General features: G+C 46.1%; 1 protein-coding gene across 3 annotated transcripts in view; it reads left to right on the top strand.

The window, feature by feature from the left end:
* Window positions 1-18753, top strand: part of TUBGCP2 (tubulin gamma complex component 2) — a 348385-nt gene that overhangs the window by 25823 nt on the left and 303809 nt on the right. For 2 of the 3 annotated variants that reach the window (XM_073686175.1, XM_073686172.1), the window contains exons 2-3: window positions 7982-8141; window positions 17794-17922. In XM_073686175.1, the coding sequence (XP_073542276.1) occupies window positions 7992-8141; window positions 17794-17922 (279 nt within the window). In that variant the 5' untranslated portion in view covers window positions 7982-7991. Of the gene's footprint in view, window positions 1-5499; window positions 5519-7981; window positions 8142-17793; window positions 17923-18753 lie in introns of those variants that run through there. The other variant, XM_073686173.1, reaches the window with a different exon arrangement.

Raw genomic sequence — 18753 nt, forward strand, 5'->3', positions numbered from 1 at the left:
GATGCAAACTCAAGTAGCGAGCACTCGCGCTCAAGACTAATGACAACTTATTCAATATGATGACCTAATGTTATCAAATTCTGTGTTGTACCTCTGGGTTCAAATTGTTCACTATACCGCTTGATAACATCCTACAGGGGTCTAATCTCCAAAATGGGGTCACTTGTGGGTGGGGTTCTATTGTTTAGGCGCATCAGGGGTTTCCCAAATGCGACATGGCCTCCGCTCTCTACTCCAGACAATTTTGTGTTCAAAAAGTCACACAGTTCTCCTTCCCTTCTGAACCTTTCCCGAACAGTGTTCTTTCCCCACATATGGGGTAGCGGCGTACTCAAGAAAAATTGCTAAACAGTTTTTGGGGTCCACTTTCTCCTCTTACCCTTGTGAAAATAAAAAATTTGGGGCTTAAAGATCTTTTTTTTTTTTCATTTTCACAGCTCTACGTTATTAACTCATGTGAAGCACTTGGGGGTTTAGGGTGCACACCAAACATCTAGAAAAGTTTTTTGAGGGGTCTAGTTTCCAAAATAGGGTCAGTTGTGGGCGGTTTCCACTGTTAAGGCACATCAGGGGCTCTCCAAACGCGTCCGCTAATTATTCAAGCTAATTTTACATTCAAAAAGTCAAATGCCGCTCCTTCCCATCCAAACCCTGCCGTGCGCCCAAACAGTGGTTTTCCCCCACATATGGGGTATCCGCTTACTCCGGAGAAATTGCACAACAAATTGCATGGTGCAATTTCTCCTGTTACCCTTATAAAAATGCAAAATTGGAGGCTGAAAAACATTTTTTGAGAAAAATGTGAAAATTAGATTTTTACGGCTCAATGTTGTAAACTTATGTGAAGCAAATAAAAAATTTGGGGCTAAAAGATCATTTTTGTAGAAAAAGTTTGATTTTTTTTTTTTAATTTTCACAGCTCTACATTATTTACTCATGTGAAACACTTGGGGGTGTAGGGTCCCCGTCACACATCTAGATAAGTTCCCTGAGGGGTCTAGTTTCCAAAATGTGTGACTTGTGGGGGGTTTCCACTGTTAAGGCACATCAGGGGCTCCCCAAACATGACATGGCGTCCGCTAATTATTCAAGCAAATTTTTCATTCAAAATGTCAAATGGCGCTCCTACCCTTCCGAGCCCTGCTGTGTGCCCAAACAGTGGTTTTCCCCAACATATGGGGTATCCACATGCTCACAAGAAATTGCACAAAAATTTTGGGGTCCATTTTTTTCCTGTTACCCTTCCAAAAATAAAAAAATTGGGTCTAAATTAACATTTTTGTGAAAAAAATTTAAATGTTTATTGTTTTCTACCAAAAATTCATGTGAATCATCTGAATGGTTAATAAACCAATTGAATTTGGTTTTGAACACCTTGTGGGGTGCAGGTTTTTTTAGAATTGTCACTTTTGGTTATTTTCTGTCATATAGACCCCTCAAAGTGACTTCAAATGTGATGTGGTCCAGGTTCGCTGAACGGCTGTGGAGAAAATCGAATCTGCCCGAAGATTTCCTCCATTATAAATTTATGTTGAAAACATATAACTCTGCCCTTCACCTCTCCAAACAAACCTGCTTTAACAACCTCATCATCTCGCTTTCCAATAATCCTAAATGCCTCTTTGACACGTTTCACTCTCTCCTCAATCAAATAGTACAGGCCCCGTCCACCTACCTCAGCGCTGACGATCTGGCCAATTATTTCAAAGAAAAAAAAAAAATGACCATATCCGACAGGAAATTTTCTCCCAATCCCCAAACGTTATGCATGCTTCCCCCCCCCCCACATTGTATCTTGCTCATTTTCTGACTTCAAACCAGTCACGGGAGATGAAGTGAATCAGGCTCCTTGCATCTTCTCGCCCTACCACCTGCACCAGTGACCCTATTCCCTCACATCTCTTCCAGTCTTTCTCCAGCTGTCACCACTCCTCTAACTAAAATTTTCAACCTCTCTCTCTTATCTGGTATCTTTCCCTCTTCTTTTAAACACGCCATCATACATACATTACTTAAAAAAACATCCCTTGACCAGAACTGCACGGCCAACTACAGACCTGTTTCCATTTATCTCTAAACTCCTGGAACACCTGGTCCATTCCCATCTAATCCGCTGTCTCTCAGACAACTCTCTTCTTGACCCTTCACAATCTGGTTTCCGCTCTTTACATTCTACTGAAACTGCCCTCACTAAAGTCTCTAATGATCTACTAACAGCTAAATCTAATGGTCACTACTCCCTGCTGATTCTCCTGGATCTCTCTGCAGCATTCGACACTGGATCACCAGCTCCTCCTCACTATGCTCTACATTATTGGTCTCAAAGACACTGTCCTCTCATGGTTCTCCTCCTATCTCTCTGACCGCTCCTTCTCTGTGTCTTTTGCCGACTCCTCCTCCTCTCTCCTTCCTCTTACTGTCGGGGTTCCTCAAGGATCAATTCCAAGCCCCCTTCTTTTCTGCTTATACACCGCTCCTATTGGACAAACAATCAGCAGATTCGGTTTTCAGTACCATCTCTATGCTGATGACACCCAATTATACACCGCTGCTCCGGACATCACCCCTTCATTACTACAAAAGACCAGTGCTTGTCTTTCTGCTGTGTCTAACATTATGTCCTCCCTCTATCTAAAACTGAATCTGTCAAAAACTGAACTACTCGTATTTCCTCCCTAAACTACCGGACCTGTGCCTGATATTGCCATTTCCATTTCTGGCTCAACCATTACTCCCCAGCAACAAGCCCGCTCTCTTGGGGTCATTTTTGATTCAGATCTTTCCTTCACTCCTCACATCAAATCACTCGCTCGTTCATGTCATCTACACCTCAAAAACATCTCAAGAATCAGGAGTTTTCTCACCTTTGACTCAGCAAAAACTCTTACTGTAGCTCTTATTCATTCTCGTCTCGACTATTGCAACTCTCTACTAATCGGTCTCCCTCTTACTAAACTCACCCCTCTCCAATCCGTCCTGAACGCAGCAGCAAGGATCATATTACTCGCCAACCGCTACACCGATGCCTCTTCCCTGTGCCAGTCATTGCATTGGTTGCCCATCCAATACAGAGTTCAATTTAAACTTATCACGCTAACCCACAAAGCGCTCCATGCTTCGGTACCCCCCCTACATCTCTTCTCTTATCTGTCTACCACCCTACACGTGCCCTCTTTCCTGCCAATGACTTAAAACTAAAATCCTCCATAATCCGAACTTCCCACTCCCGTCTCCAAGATTTCTTGCGTGCTGCGCCAATTCTTTGGAATGCACTACCCAGGACAGTTTGATAATTCCCAATACCCACAGTTTCAAGCGGACCCTAAAAACCCATTTCTTTAGACTGGCCTATCACCTCAACACACTATCTGTCCGTCCCAGTTTTGGCCCATATTAAAATCTTCTTCAATTTCAGGTTCATACCATCCATGTACTTAATAGCCTCGGTCAGGACTCTATACATACTGGCTGGCGACCAGTCCATGTATTATTATTTATCCTATTTAGTATATCAAGGCTGCATTATACAATATATGTACATTTTACCTTTTGTGTCTCCCCCATTTCCTCATAGACTGTAAGCTTGCGAGCAGGGCCCTCACTCCTTTTGATTTGAGAAATGCTTATTCTGTATTGTTTGTATAAGTCCCCCCTAAAATTGTAAAGTGCTGCAGAATATGTTGGTGCTATAAAAATAAATATTATTATTATTTATGTGATGTCCCAAAAAAAAAAAAAAAAAAAAAAGATTTTGTAAATTTAGTTGGAAAAATGAGAAATCGCTGGTCAACTTTTAACCCTTATAACTTCCTAGCAAAAAAGAAATTTTGGTTCCAAAATTGTGCTGATGTAAAGTAGACATGTGGGAAATGTTATTTATTAACTATATTGTGCTACATATCTCTCTGATTTAAGGGCATGAAAATTCAAAGTTTGAAAATTGCTAAATTTTCAAAATTTTTGCCAAATTTCCTTTTTTTTTCACAAATAAACGCAAGTGATATCAAATAAATTTTACCACAATCATGAAGTACAATATGTCATGAAAAAACAATCTCAGAACCAGGGGGATCCATTGAAGCGTTCCAGAGTAATTACCTCATAAAGTGATGGTGGTCAGAATTGTAAAAATTGGCCTGGTCATTAACGTGCAAACCACCCTCGGGGGTAAAGGGGTTAAGAGATGGCTACGAACCATTTTGTCCATGTGTGTAAATGCAATATTAGAATGGAAAAAATTTGTATGGAGGAAGGTGCATTTGTGAAAGTGACTCAAAGTATTGGTTTCTTGTCACAGGAGACACAGATAATATTTTTCACTTTTATTTAAAGGGAACCTGTCATTAGGTTTTCCCTGTAAAATACCTTTTCAACCTATTGTGCAGCATTTTAACTTGTTTCTAAATAACCCTGTATATTTCTCTTACTGTGCTGCATACTTTGAGTAAAAAAACCACATTTTTTTATAATGAGCACTCAGTAGTCTAATGAACTTCTCAGGACTGTTCTCCATCCACACAGTTAGCAAATTCTTTAGTCTGTACATGCACACTTTTTCTACTGAAGTAAGAGTTACTGGCTGTGTAGATAATGTCATTCACTTAAACCATAGGTGGAGAGTGATGTTACAGGGCAGTGAGAGAGCTCCGAGTGAAGTCTGGAGATGCTCAGTGCTCATTAAAGTACAACATCACTCCAAAGCTTTTTAAATAACCTATGCTGTTCTGCCAAAGTGATAAACAGGACTTATTAGGAATATATTAATAGGCTGCACAACAGGGTGGCAACAGTGTTTAAATGGAAAATACAATGACACGTTCCCTATAATTAGTCTATGTTCAAGGGCTAATAGCATGCTTCTTCATGACAAAGAACACCGCAGCATGTTATTGCAGAGGAGCCATTGCTGTGGGTTCTGACCATTCCTCTAAGAATCAGCACAGTTGATTACAGCCCTATAGTGTATATTAATTTGGAAAACTTTTAAATGAGATGTGCTCTCAAGAAATGCTTTTTAGCTGAAGGTAAAGGATTAATGTGCGGGTAATTAGCGTCAACATAATGTTAGTCTTCCTTAATGTAGCAGCAGCTACAGGGAGACATTAACTTTTATCTTACCTGCGGCGGTTGTCTTCCAGTCATAAGGGCAGTGCAAGGAGCTGTTAGTCATCGCTCACTATTCACTGAGTTCTCTGTAATCACTCCCTGCGATTTTAATTGATTGCCTATGATGTGAAGACAGCAGCCACAAAGAGGATATAAATTCATTTTCTCCCTGTAACCTCTGTTCCAGTAAGGTGAGCCAACATGATTTTAACACTATTTACCCCCAGTCTATTCCTATATCTGTATGTAAATGGCATCTCTGGACATTACCGGTTCTCGTCACAGTGCCCGGTGACGTGCAGTTCACGCCCCCGGATCCCTCGAAGGGAAGGCAGAGTTACGCGCCTGCGCACAAGTTTCCTGCTCCTCAAGGCTACACAGACGGCAGGGATTACTGCGCCTTCCGTACAAGGTAAATTGCGCGGGATCCGGCCACGGGAACTGCACGTCATAGGGCCCTGTGACGTTCAGGGGAGTGGGGGAATATGGAAATTAAGTTAATAGGTGGGGATTTCTTTGCCTCCCCCGGACGGGAAGCTTGTCAAAACAAATTTAATAAAAAGCTATTTCAAAGCAAGCAAACCTCTAATATGGGCCATACAGGTATGTATAGACTCACATTTCTGTCACCTGTATGCCCATAGTAGAGGTCTGATATCACCGGGGGGGGGGGACAGGTTCCCATCAGACCTCTACTATTGGCCATACAGGTAGTATAGAGTTACTTTTCTATAACCTGCATGCCCATAGTAGAGGTCTGATATCTCCCAGGGGGTGACAGATTCCCATCAGACCTCTACTATGGCCATACAGGTAGTATAGAGTTACTTTTCTATAACCTGCATGCCCATAGTAGAGGTCTCATATCTCCCAGGGGGGACAGACTCCCATCAGACCTCTACTATGGGCCATACAGGTAGTATAGAGTTACTTTTCTATAACCTGCATGCCCATAGTAGAGGTCTGATATCACCGGGGGGGGGGGGGGGGTGACAGATTCCCATCAGACCTCTACTATGAGCCATACAGGTAGGTATAGAGTTACTTTTCTATAACCTGCATGCCCATAGTAGAGGTCTGATATCACCCAGGGGGTGACAGGTTCCCATCAGACCTCTACTATGGGCCATACAGGTAGGTATAGAGTTACATTTCTATCACCTGTATGTCCATAGTAGAGGTCTGATATCACCGAGGGGGTGACAGGTTCCCATCAGACCTCTACTATGGCCATACAGGTAGTATAGAGTTACTTTTCTATAACCTGCATGCCCATAGTAGAGGTCTGATATCACCGGGGGGTGACAGGTTCCCATCAGACCTCTACTATGGGCCATACAGGTAGTATAGATTTACTTTTCTATAACCTGCATGCCCATAGTAGAGGTCTCATATCTCCCAGGGGGACAGACTCCCATCAGACCTCTACTATGGCCATACAGGTAGTATAGATTTACTTTTCTATAACCTGCATGCCCATAGTAGAGGTCTGATATCACCGGGGGGGGGGGTGACAGGTTCCCATCAGACCTCTACTATGGGCCATACAGGTAGTATAGAGTTACTTTTCTATAACCTGCATGCCCATAGTAGAGGTCTGATATCTCCCAGGGGGTGACAGGTTCCCATCAGACCTCTACTATGGGCCATACAGGTAGTATAGAGTTACTTTTCTATAACCTGCATGCCCATAGTAGAGGTCTGATATCTCCCAGGGGGTGACAGGTTCCCATCAGACCTCTACTATGGCCATACAGGTAGTATAGAGTTACTTTTCTATAAGCTGCATGCCCATAGTAGAGGTCTGATATCACCGGGGGGGGTGACAGGTTCCCATCAGACCTCTACTATGGGCCATACAGGTAGTATAGAGTTACTTTTCTATCACCTGCATGCCCATAGTAGAGGTCTCATATCACCGGGGGGGGGGGGGGTGACAGATTCCCATCAGACCTCTACTATGGGCCATACAGGTAGGTATAGAGTTACTTTTCTATACCCTGTATGCCCATAGTAGAGGTCTCATATCTACCAGGGGGTGACAGATTCCCATCAGACCTCTACTATGGGCCATACAGGTAGGTATAGAGTTACTTTTCTATCACCTGCATGCCCATAGTAGAGGTCTCATATCTCCCAGGGGGTGACAGGTTCCCATCAGACCTCTACTATGGGCCATACAGGTAGTATAGATTTACATTTCTATAACCTGCATGCCCATAGTAGTGGTCTCATATCTCCCAGGGTGTGACAGATTCCCATCAGACCTCTACTATGGGCCATACAGGTAGTATAGAGTTACTTTTCTATAACCTGCATGCCCATAGTAGAGGTCTGATATCACCGGGGGGGGGTGACAGGTTCCCATCAGACCTCTACTATGGGCCATACAGGTAGTATAGAGTTACTTTTCTATCACCTGTATGTCCATAGTAGAGGTCAGATATCTCCCAGGAGGGACAGACTCCCATCAGACCTCTACTATGACCATACAGGTAGGTATAGAGTTACATTTCTATAACCTGTATGCCCATAGTAGAGGTCTGATATCTCCCAGGGGGTGACAGATTCCCATCAGACCTCTGCTATGGGCCATACAGGTAGTATAGACTCACATTTCTATCACCTGTATGCCCATAGTAGAGGTCTGAAAAGTCCCAAGGGGGTGACAGATTCCCTTTAAGTTTTCATATGTTGTCCTTCTATTTTTTAGGACCTAACAGGTACTATTGAAAAGTTGAATAATGGTGTTTAGTTTTTTTTAGGGATGTGTTACAGACTTTTGAAACAAAGGAAAACTTTATCAAAAGAACCCAAAATTCTTCTTCTGTCCCATTTTCATAAGACTGCAATTTTCTTCATCATTTTGTTTCAGATAATCTACAATGAGTGAGTTTCGAATTCATCATGATGTAAATGAGCTCATCAGTCTGCTCCATGTGCATGGAACTGAAGGAGCTGAGCTTTACATAGATCTACTGCAGAAGAACCGTACACCATATGTCACCACTAGTGTGTTTGCTCACACTGCCAAGGTAAATCCCTTAAAAATATTGAATTATGAAGGCAGAATACTTCTGCTCACATTTTGTACCTCGGCTCCATCATAGACCTAATTAAGGGGCAGCATTTAAAGATTTTATGCCATGTTGACTGTTAGTCTGTAAAAGGAACGTATGAATCAGGATATAGAACACCACTCCAGTGTTTATTTTTTTTTTAAATTTCAGCGCTAGAGTGATTACACTAACTTATGGTCCCTGAACCTAGTATTCTACTCGCCAGCCACAGTCTTCAGCTGTTCCCTGCGTCACTCCTATCCCAAACTGCTGTCTTGTGACTGCAACTTCTGACTGACCGGAAGTCAGAGTGTAATGATCACAAGCTCTCACTGTAAGTCTAAGAGAGTCTCATTCTGACTCTCGTAGACTTGGATTGAGTTTTGACTTTCAAATAACTCCAGCAAGCACAGAATAGCTTCTGTTAATTCTATCTGTAAAGCTCCTGCTTTTCACGTTCATCATAACGCATTTATTTTGCTTATCACTACAGATTAAATATGTTTATTTCTTTGGAACTTGCCTTTGGCTGCAAAGTTCTCTTATCTGTAGTCCTAAAATAAATTATTCTTCTGGTGCTATCATTCTGAAGGGAAAAGTGGTAATTACACTAATTTTATATCCTCGAAGCATAAGAGCACCCTAATATACCCTTCCTTTTTTTTAAACCTGTAATTTTTATAAAAATTTTTGAAAAATTACAAAAAAGATGTATATAGAAACAACAGTCATATAAAGTTTGTAAAACACAATGAAACTTTTATCCATGAGAGTGAATAAACAGCAGAAAACTACTGGCAAAATCTCAGCAAACCGATAACATAAGCAATCATCATAATTAACTAGATTCTATTACCCAGCCATGTTCAATCTAGAACATAACCAAAGACTGACAATAGATAAAAGACACAAACACATGGCGAGAATGAGGAAATAGGGGAGGTATAAAAGAATTAACCATTGTGTTGAGCACAAAAATAATCTCAAGGCGCCCAAATTGACTCAATTCAATCCCTGCATTCAGGACAGCCATCATATTTTCCATTCTCCTAATATCAGAAATTCTGTAGAGCAAGTTCTGAAAAAAGGGGGTGTTCTTCTTCCAATGGACAGCAATCCGGCATCTAGCCACCGTTAACATATGAAGGAGCTTTTACCTATCCCTCTGGGAGGATTGTTGAGAATAAAGAACAAAATATCCAGAGTTACCTTAGAGTACAGTACCTTGTGGATCAGGGATTTAACTAAGAGCCAGAACCCTATAATTCCTGGACATGACCAGAAGATGTGAGTTAGCATACCTGACGAGGTCCCACAGCGCCAGCAGATATCTGGAAACAGTGGGTTAAACTTATGTAGGAGAACTGTTGTGTGATACCAAGATTAAGATTTTATATTGATTTTCCTTATATAATGTACAAATTGATGTTTTTGCTACCCTATCCAGATTATCTGCTAAATCTGCAGTGACATTTCATTCCCCAAGAAAGATTCCCACCTGACCATATAAGAGTGCTTAGCCTATGAGGACCCTGGCAATGGACCTAGCATCCTAGAAGTATCTGAGAGCAAATCTTTGGTAGAAGGGCCCCTCCTACACAATTTCCCAAAGTTCATTGGTTGAGACACTCCCTCGAAGCCAAACAGAGAAGACGCCAAATGTTTAATCTGAATATGTTGAATAAATTGGGTAATGGTAATTGTAATGCTAAACTTAGATTTAATATATTCAAAGGTGTGGATTTCCAGTGAGTCTCCATCAACTATATCTGCATATCTAAACAACCCCGCTGAAATCCACAGATGGACCATAGAGCCTTCTAAACTATTCGGAATCATTGGTTGATAGATGAATGACGTCATTGGTGAATTTGGAGATCTTAGCCTAAACTTATTTGTGCAAAAGTGCCAGTGGTAGACTGCAAGGGGCCTAATAAAGGAAGTGGGAACCTAATGTGGCTACCAGACCACAGAAGGGAATTCGGATGGATGGGGGGGGGGTCCAACTACAATTTCTCAATCTCCGTCCACTTGTTAAAGGCCCACAGCGATGCCAAGGATGGAATCTTTAGACGAGTGTCCCAATAGTGGTTAGAAATGTTTGAGACCGAGAGACCTCCCAAGATTTGTGGGCCGTAACTATTTGCTTAGAGATCCTATGGCGTTTATCATTCCATATGAATCTCATTATGCTAGGTTGAAGTGATTTAAGGTCTTCCAAGGTGACCTTTAATAGGAGGGTCTCAATGTAATAAGTATGTTAGGGTAGAGTGTTATGTTCACAGCGGCTATACGATACAAAAGTGAAATGGAGTAGGGTTTCCATCTAGCTAGCAAATTCTTCAAGTCTCTAAAAAGGGTTGGGAAATTACCCAAATACAAGGTATTATAGGAAGAGATTATGTTAACTCCCAGATATTGTATTACATCTATTTTCCAGCGGAACTTTTAATTTGTTTTGAGATTGTCCAATACGTCTGGTGGAATATTAAATGTGATAAGGAAGTTTTATAGAAGCTGAGGCCGATTTATAAAGTGCCTTGTGTAACGGGTCTGGGAGGCGGAACCTCTGAGCAACTATACAAGGGGGCGGTCCTTGTAAGGAAGCGGGTGGCTCCCAGGGAAGACGGGCAGGTAATCACGGCAAGTGACAGGGACAGTCTCTGGGTAGAAGGGCAGGTAGTCACGGCAAGTGACAGGGACAGTCTCTGGACAGGCAGGTGGTCACGGCTAGTGACGGCAGAGCCTCCAGGTAGGCTAGCAGGCAGGTAGCAGGTGAGCGCTCCTAGATGAGCAGGCGAGAGTCTCTGGACAGGCAGGTGGTCACGGCAAGTGACGGCGGAGCCTCCAGGTAGGCTAGCAGGCAGGTAGCAGATGAGCGCTCCCAGGTGAGCAGACAGGAGTCTCCGGACAGGCAGGTGGTCACGGCAAGTGACGGCGGAGCCTCCAGGTAGGCTAGCAGGCAGGTAGCAGATGAGCGCTCCCAGGTGAGCAGACAGGAGTCTCTGGACAGGCAGGTGGTCATGGCAAGTGACGGCGGAGCCTCCAGGTAGGCTAGCAGGCAGGTAGCAGATGAGCGCTCCCAGGTGAGCGGGCAGGCTGGTCCATAGACAGACTGACAGGTGTCGGAAGGCAGACCGTCGGACCGCAGGCTTGCAAGCAGGTAAACGGATATCTGTCAGGTAACAGGCAGGAATCTGTCAGGTGACTGGCAGGTAACAGGCAGGAATCTGGCAGGTGACTGGCAGGTAACTGGAAACAGGACCTGAGGGCTGAAGCAGAGTGAAGGCTTTGCAACAACATTGCTCGGGCACCTCCATTTTGGAGGAGGTGCCTTATATATGGTGAAGTCCTCCGGCCATTGGCCGGGGACTCCTTAGGACGGCGCGCGCGGCCCCTTTAAGAGAGGGGGAGCGCGCGTGCGCCCTAAGCACCGTGGCCGGGAAGCAGCGCGCTCTGCCAGCAGAGCGGGAGGAAGACGCCGGGCACAGAGCGGAGAGGTGAGGGGAACAGCGTCCCTGCCTAGCAGGAGGCAGGGACGCCGACGCTACAGTACCCCCCCCTTTAGGCCCCCCCTTTTTTAGGCCAGAGAGAAATTTATCAAGGATGAGAGGGGCATGGATGTTCTCCCGGGGCTCCCACGTTCTCTCCTCAGGACCAAACACCTTCCAATCTACCAGAAAAAAGGTTTTTCCTCTTACCCCTTTGGTGGCCAGAATGTTCTCTACCTCAAACTCGTTCTCAGCGGAAACCGGAGCAGGAGGCGTACCTGTAGACTTGGAAAAAGAGTTAAGTACCACGGGTTTGAGGAGAGATACATGGAAGGAGTTAGGGATTCGTAAGTTGGCCGGGAGTTTTAATTTATAGGCCACCGGGTTGATCTGTTTGATAACTTCCAGTGGGCCGATGAACCGAGGCCCTAACTTGTAGGAGGTAATCTTGAGCCGGACATATTTGGACGAGAGCCAGACTTTATCTCCAGGACGGAATTGTGGAGGATCCAGGCGTTTCTTCTCAGCGTGTTTTTTCATCCGTTCGGACGACTGAAGGAGTGCGGATCGGGTACTCTCCCAAATGGAGGAGAATTCGCGAACGAGAGATTCCGCAGCCGGATTGTCCACCGAGGTGGAGACGGGAAATGGGATCCGAGGATGCTGACCGAAGACTACAAAAAACGGGGATTTGGAGGAAGATTCGCTCTCGTGATTATTGTAAGAGAACTCGGCCCATGGTAGGAGATCCACCCAGTCCGAATGGTGGGCATTAACGAAGTGCCGGAGGTAACTGGTCAGGTTCTGATTGATCCGCTCCACTTGACCATTGGACTGTGGATGGTAAGCGGAGGAGAAGTCCAGAGTGACGTCAAGCAACTTATATGTGGCTCTCCAGAAGCGTGAGGTGAACTGAACCCCACGATCTGACACAATGTGGAGGGGCAGGCCATGGAGACGGAAGATGTGGCGGATAAAGTCTTTAGCCAGTTCGGGTGCAGACGGGAGACCCGGCAGGGGAATGAAGTGCGCCATCTTGGAGAAGCGATCAGCGACCACCCAAATGACCGTACAACCGGCAGAGACAGGAAGATCCGTTATAAAGTCCATAGCAATATGCTGCCACGGGGCAGCAGGTATTGGAAGAGGAAGAAGGAGACCGGCTGGCAGGTGTCTCGGAACTTTGTTGCGGGCGCAGGACACACAGGCAGAAACAAAGTCTATTATATCCTTGTGCAGGGTAGGCCACCAGTAATGCTGGGTAATGAGCTGGAGGGTCTTTTTCTGACCGGCGTGGCCAGCTAGCTTAGACGAATGACCCCAGTGTAGGACCTTCTTCTGATCAGGTACAGTTACAAACTTCTTACCGGGAGGGAGACTATTTAGATTCACGGGAGCCACTTGCATTACTCTGGCGGGATCAATGATGTGCTTAGGTTCCTCCTCTAGATCAGACACCAGGAAGGATCGGGACAAGGCGTCAGCTTTGATGTTTTTGTCTGCCGGGCGAAAATGAAGAACAAAATCAAAGCGGGCAAAAAACAAGGACCACCGGGCTTGGCGCGGGTTAAGTCTCTGGGCGCTCTGAAGGTAAGCCAAGTTCTTGTGGTCCGTGTAAATTATTACCGGGTGAAGAGCCCCCTCGAGCAGGTAACGCCACTCCTCCAGTGCCAGCTTAATGGCTAACAATTCACGGTCTCCAATAGAATAGTTGCGCTCAGAAGAGGAGAAGAGTTTGGAGAAAAAACCGCAGGTTACCATTCTCCCGGAAGATGACTTTTGGGTAAGTACCGCCCCGGCTCCGGAGGAGGAAACGTCAACTTCTAGGAAGAATTGTTTGTTGCCGTCCGGACGATGCAGCACCGGGGCGGAGGAGAAGGCCTGTTTTAAGGAAAGAAAGGCCTCCTCAGCTTCGGGCGGCCATCTTCTGGGATTAGTACCCTTACGGGTGAGCGCAGAGATAGGGGCAGTCCGGGAAGAGAAGTGCGGTATGAAGAGGCGGTAATAGTTGGCGAAGCCCAGGAACCGCTGAATAGCCTTCAACCCCTCTGGTCGGGGCCACTTCTGGATGGCAGACAGTTTCTCAGGATCCATTTGTAGGCCGGTCTGAGAGATTATGTAGCCCAGAAATGGAAGAGAGGTCTGCTCAAAGATGCACTTCTCATATTTAGCGTAGAGGTGGTTCTGCCTGAGCCTGAGCAGGACCTGACGAGTATCCCTCCGGTGAGTAGGAAGGTCTGGAGAGAAGACCAAGATGTCGTCCAGGTACACCACCACGCAGGAGTAGAGAAGGTCACGGAAGATGTCATTGACCAACTCTTGAAAGACGGCAGGAGCGTTACAGAGACCGAAGGGCATTACAAGGTACTCATAGTGGCCGTCCCGGGTGTTGAATGCCGTCTTCCACTCATCCCCCTGACTGATACGGACCAGGTTATACGCCCCACGGAGATCCAGTTTGGTGAAGATTTTAGCCCCCCTCAGGCGGTCAAATAATTCAGGAATGAGCGGGAGGGGGTATTTATTCTTCACTGTAATCTGGTTAAGGCCTCTATAATCTATACATGGACGGAGTGAGCCGTCCTTCTTTTTGACGAAGAAGAAGCCTGCTCCCACCGGGGAGGTAGATTTCCGGATAAATCCCCGGGCCAGATTCTCCTCAACATATTCTGACATGGACCGGGTCTCCGCTGCGGACAAAGGGTAGATACGCCCACGGGGAGGAGTAGAGCCAGGAATCAGGTCGATTGGACAATCGTATGGTCTATGAGGGGGTAATGTCTCTGCTTCTTTTTTATTGAAGACATCCGCATAAGACCAATAGGGAACCGGTAGACCGGGTAGACTGACTGGGGTAGGAGAAGGACGAGCAGGATGAACGGGAACTAGACAAGTCCTATGGCAGTCCTGTCCCCAGCGAAGGACTTCTCCGGTCTGCCAGTCAAGCACGGGTGCATGTTTCTGGAGCCAAGGTAGGCCTAACGAGTGCGTGAGAGAGTCCAGGCAGAACATGAAAGGAGATGCTCTCAGAATGCAGCATTCCCACCTGCAGAGTTATGGATTCGGTGATGAGTTGGATGGGATGTGGTAAGAGGCCCCCATCCACGGCGGCGACAGATAAAGGTACGGCCAGAGGTTTGGTGGGAATGCGGTATTTCTCTACCAGAGACTGAGAAATGAGATTTCCAGCAGCTCCTGAGTCAAGTTGAGCCAGTTCGAAATAGCGGTTCTCTCCGCAGGTGATAGAGACTGACAGCATCAGAGATGGAGAGGGTTTACTTTTGTCTAGGGCGACCTCTCTGAGCGATCCTAGACACAGGCGTTTCCCGACCTCTCTGGGCAGGAACGGATCCGGTGCTCCTTACTGCCACAGTAGAAGCAGCTCCCCTCGGCATGGCGTAAGTCTTGACGGGTTTTGACCATCTTGGTCTGGTCGACCTGCATAGGCTCAGGTGAGTGTGCCTGGGGAGTAACGGAGGGAGTGACGGGTTTCTGGAAGGTGGGGGCTAGACGTGGAAACCTCCTCTCACGGGTAACCTCTTTGGCGCACTCCTGGAATCGGATGTCAATCCGGGTGGCAAGTGTTATTAAGTCGTCGAGAGTGGTAGGAATGTCCCGACCGGCGAGTTCATCTTTAATACGGCCGGACAGATCCTCCCAGAAGACAGACACCAGAGCGTCGTTATCCCAGGCCAGCTCCGAAGCAAGGGTACGGAACCGTATGGCATATTGGCCCACGGTGAGATCTCCTTGATGGAGGCGTAGCAGAGACGATGCGGATGAGGTCTTCCGTCCGGGTTCGTCGAAGACTTTCCGGAAAGCCGTGAGAAAGGCTGGCAGGTCGGACACCAGGGGATCTCCTCTCTCCCACAGAGGATTTAGCCAAGCCAGAGCCTCCCCCGTGAGGTGGGACATGATAAAGGCTACTTTGGACCGGTCGGAGATAAACTGGTGGGACAAGAGTTCAAAGTGCAGGGTGCACTGGTTTATGAAGCCCCGAGCTTGAGCGGTGTCACCTCCGAAACGAGGAGGTGCAGAAAACCGGGGTCCGGGACAGGATACCATGGTATTGGTGGGCAGCGGCGCTGCTGGGTTGCGAGTCATGACACTAGCGGTGGTTGCAGGTGGAGCAGACAGAGTGTCCAGGCGAGAGTTGACACTCCGCAGGTGACTCAGGATGGACTCCTGTTGGGACCTCTGACGGGACAGTTCATGACATAGGTCCGAGAGCGAGGGAGCTTGGGTGCCACCGGATTCCATGGCCCGAGCAAACTGTAACGGGTCTGGGAGGCGGAACCTCTGAGCAACTATACAAGGGGGCGGTCCTTGTAAGGAAGCGGGTGGCTCCCAGGGAAGACGGGCAGGTAATCACGGCAAGTGACAGGGACAGTCTCTGGGTAGAAGGGCAGGTAGTCACGGCAAGTGACAGGGACAGTCTCTGGATAGAAGGACGGGTACTCACGGCAAGTGACAGGGACAGTCTCTGGACAGGCAGGTGGTCACGGCTAGTGACGGCAGAGCCTCCAGGTAGGCTAGCAGGCAGGTAGCAGGTGAGCGCTCCTAGGTGAGCAGGCGAGAGTCTCTGGACAGGCAGGTGGTCACGGCAAGTGACGGCGGAGCCTCCAGGTAGGCTAGCAGGCAGGTAGCAGATGAGCGCTCCCAGGTGAGCAGACAGGAGTCTCTGGACATGCAGGTGGTCACGGCAAGTGACGGCGGAGCCTCCAGGTAGGCTAGCAGGCAGGTAGCAGATGAGCGCTCCCAGGTGAGCGGGCAGGCTGGTCCATAGACAGACTGACAGGTGTCGGAAGGCAGACCGTCGGACCGCAGGCTTGCAAGCAGGTAAACGGATATCTGGCAGGTATCAAGCAGGAATCTGGCAGGTGACTGGCAGGTAACAGGCAGGAATCTGTCAGGTGACTGGCAGGTAACAGGCAGGAATCTGTCAGGTGACTGGCAGGTAACAGGCAGGAATCTGTCAGGTGACTGGCAGGTAACAGGCAGGAATCTGGCAGGTGACTGGCAGGTAACTGGAAACAGGACCTGAGGGCTGAAGCAGAGTGAAGGCTTTGCAACAACATTGCTCGGGCACCTCCATTTTGGAGGAGGTGCCTTATATATGGTGAAGTCCTCCGGCCATTGGCCGGGGACTCCTTAGGACGGCGCGCGCGGCCCCTTTAAGAGAGGGGGAGCGCGCGTGCGCCCTAAGCACCGTGGCCGGGAAGCAGCGCGCGCTGCCAGCAGAGCGGGAGGAAGACGCCGGGCACAGAGCGGAGAGGTGAGGGGAACAGCGTCCCTGCCTAGCAGGAGGAAGGGACGCCGACGCTACACCTTGCTTCTCTTTCTACTGTTCACTAGGTGTGTGGAGATATCATTTGGTGTTTATCCCCTTTGAGACTGAAATTTTTTTTTAGTTTTTTCCCTCCCCTATTTCAAGAGCCGTAACTTTTTTCCATTGACCAAGCCATATGAGCACTTGTTTTGTTTTGAGGTCTCCTATAATTACCGTAGCACACTGACAAATTCCTAAATTCCTGCCCTTTCTCTGTAGCAAATAGACAGAAGCGGCAGCTGCATGGAGTATATACAGCAGTATTGATCTGTGTTACTGTGAATCCATTACTGAAGTGAGGAAAATAATGGAGCACGATCTGCCTGCTATCTTGCTGTGCTGAGTGTTCCTTCTAGTCCTTCACACTCGCCTCTCCATTGTAATAGGAGCTGTAATGAGAAAATTTAGTGATATTGCAGTCTATTTTGCTTTTTTTACAAAATATATTTGAGCTGTTTGTCAGCATGAATTATTAGTTTGAGGTGGGTAGGGACATGTCGCTTGCGTGGAGAAAGGCTTCTAGTTGACTGTGCCTTCCTGCCCTCCAGAACCAGGTGTATACAGCGAAAGTGATGCACGACAAAGCACACTGTGACTCCGTTTGCATCATTATAGTCAATGGCCCCATCAGCACAATCGTCAAAATCCCATTTTGTGGGGGCTTGGACGTAAGCCAAGATGAAGCCATTAACGTAGAGACAAATGTGATGTGAACCCTACCTTAAATACATTTTACTTGTTATTTAATGTGTTCATGAAATGTACATTTTTATGTAAATACTTTCAAATTAACACTATTTTTTCATAGGTGAAAATAGCAGAGTTCTCCAGGACACCAGAAGATTTTCTAAAGAAATATGAAGAATTAAAGTCGAAGAATACACGTAATCTTGACCCAATAGTATATCTACTTTCCAAACTTACAGATGACAAAGAGGTATGACAGTGATTGGACAAATGTAGAGCTTTAAAAAGGGTATATGAAAAGGGATTCTATTTTCAATCACATGATTTATGATAAACATTATTTTTATAAACAAGAAAAGACGTGGAGTAACCATGAAGGACCAAATAGAGTAAAAACCGATATTTTATTAACAACATTATTAAAAACGTTACATATAGTAAACAAGAGGTCTCAAAGTAAAAGGAAAAATCCACCCAAGAATAACCTCAGGTCATACAGCAGCCAAAAGTACTAGTGAGCCCCCATCAGCAAGTAAACATTGTCAAATGTGAATAGAAAAGGCCATATGTATAAATAAATAGGAGGTAAATAATACACAAGTAGTATATAGTGTACACGAGGGTACGATATGCACTATGCCGAGTGTCAGAAGCAACACTGTATGATTAGTAAACATATATACCCTCTAAAAACAATACTTTTATTTTTTACTGTTTAAAACATACCTATGCCCGTGTATATAAAATACAGAATATTTCTAGAATTGTCAGAAATTCAATAATGACACATCTCCCTGAGGAGGATAATTGCGCCAAGATATAGCAAGGATGTATATAGCCCTAATATGCCGCTTTTTGGCGCCTCCGCTCACCGGCGGCTGTCCTTACCTATCCCTGGTACACCCTACGGGGTGAACTAAACATGATATAGAAAGGTGACTGCCTAATCTAATACATAGATATTCCTGGTATACAAATGATAAAAAATACATAGACAAAGGTCAATTGGTAGACTTCTCTTTCATTCAAAGTATGCCTCGACGCGTTTCTCCCATCATTGGGTTCATCGGGAGGCCGATAC

The sequence above is a fragment of the Phyllobates terribilis genome, unplaced genomic scaffold (genome assembly GCF_046119375.1).
Source record: "Phyllobates terribilis strain yellow unplaced genomic scaffold, ASM4611937v1 Scaffold_5__5_contigs__length_657084704, whole genome shotgun sequence".
NCBI lineage: Eukaryota > Metazoa > Chordata > Amphibia > Anura > Dendrobatidae > Phyllobates > Phyllobates terribilis.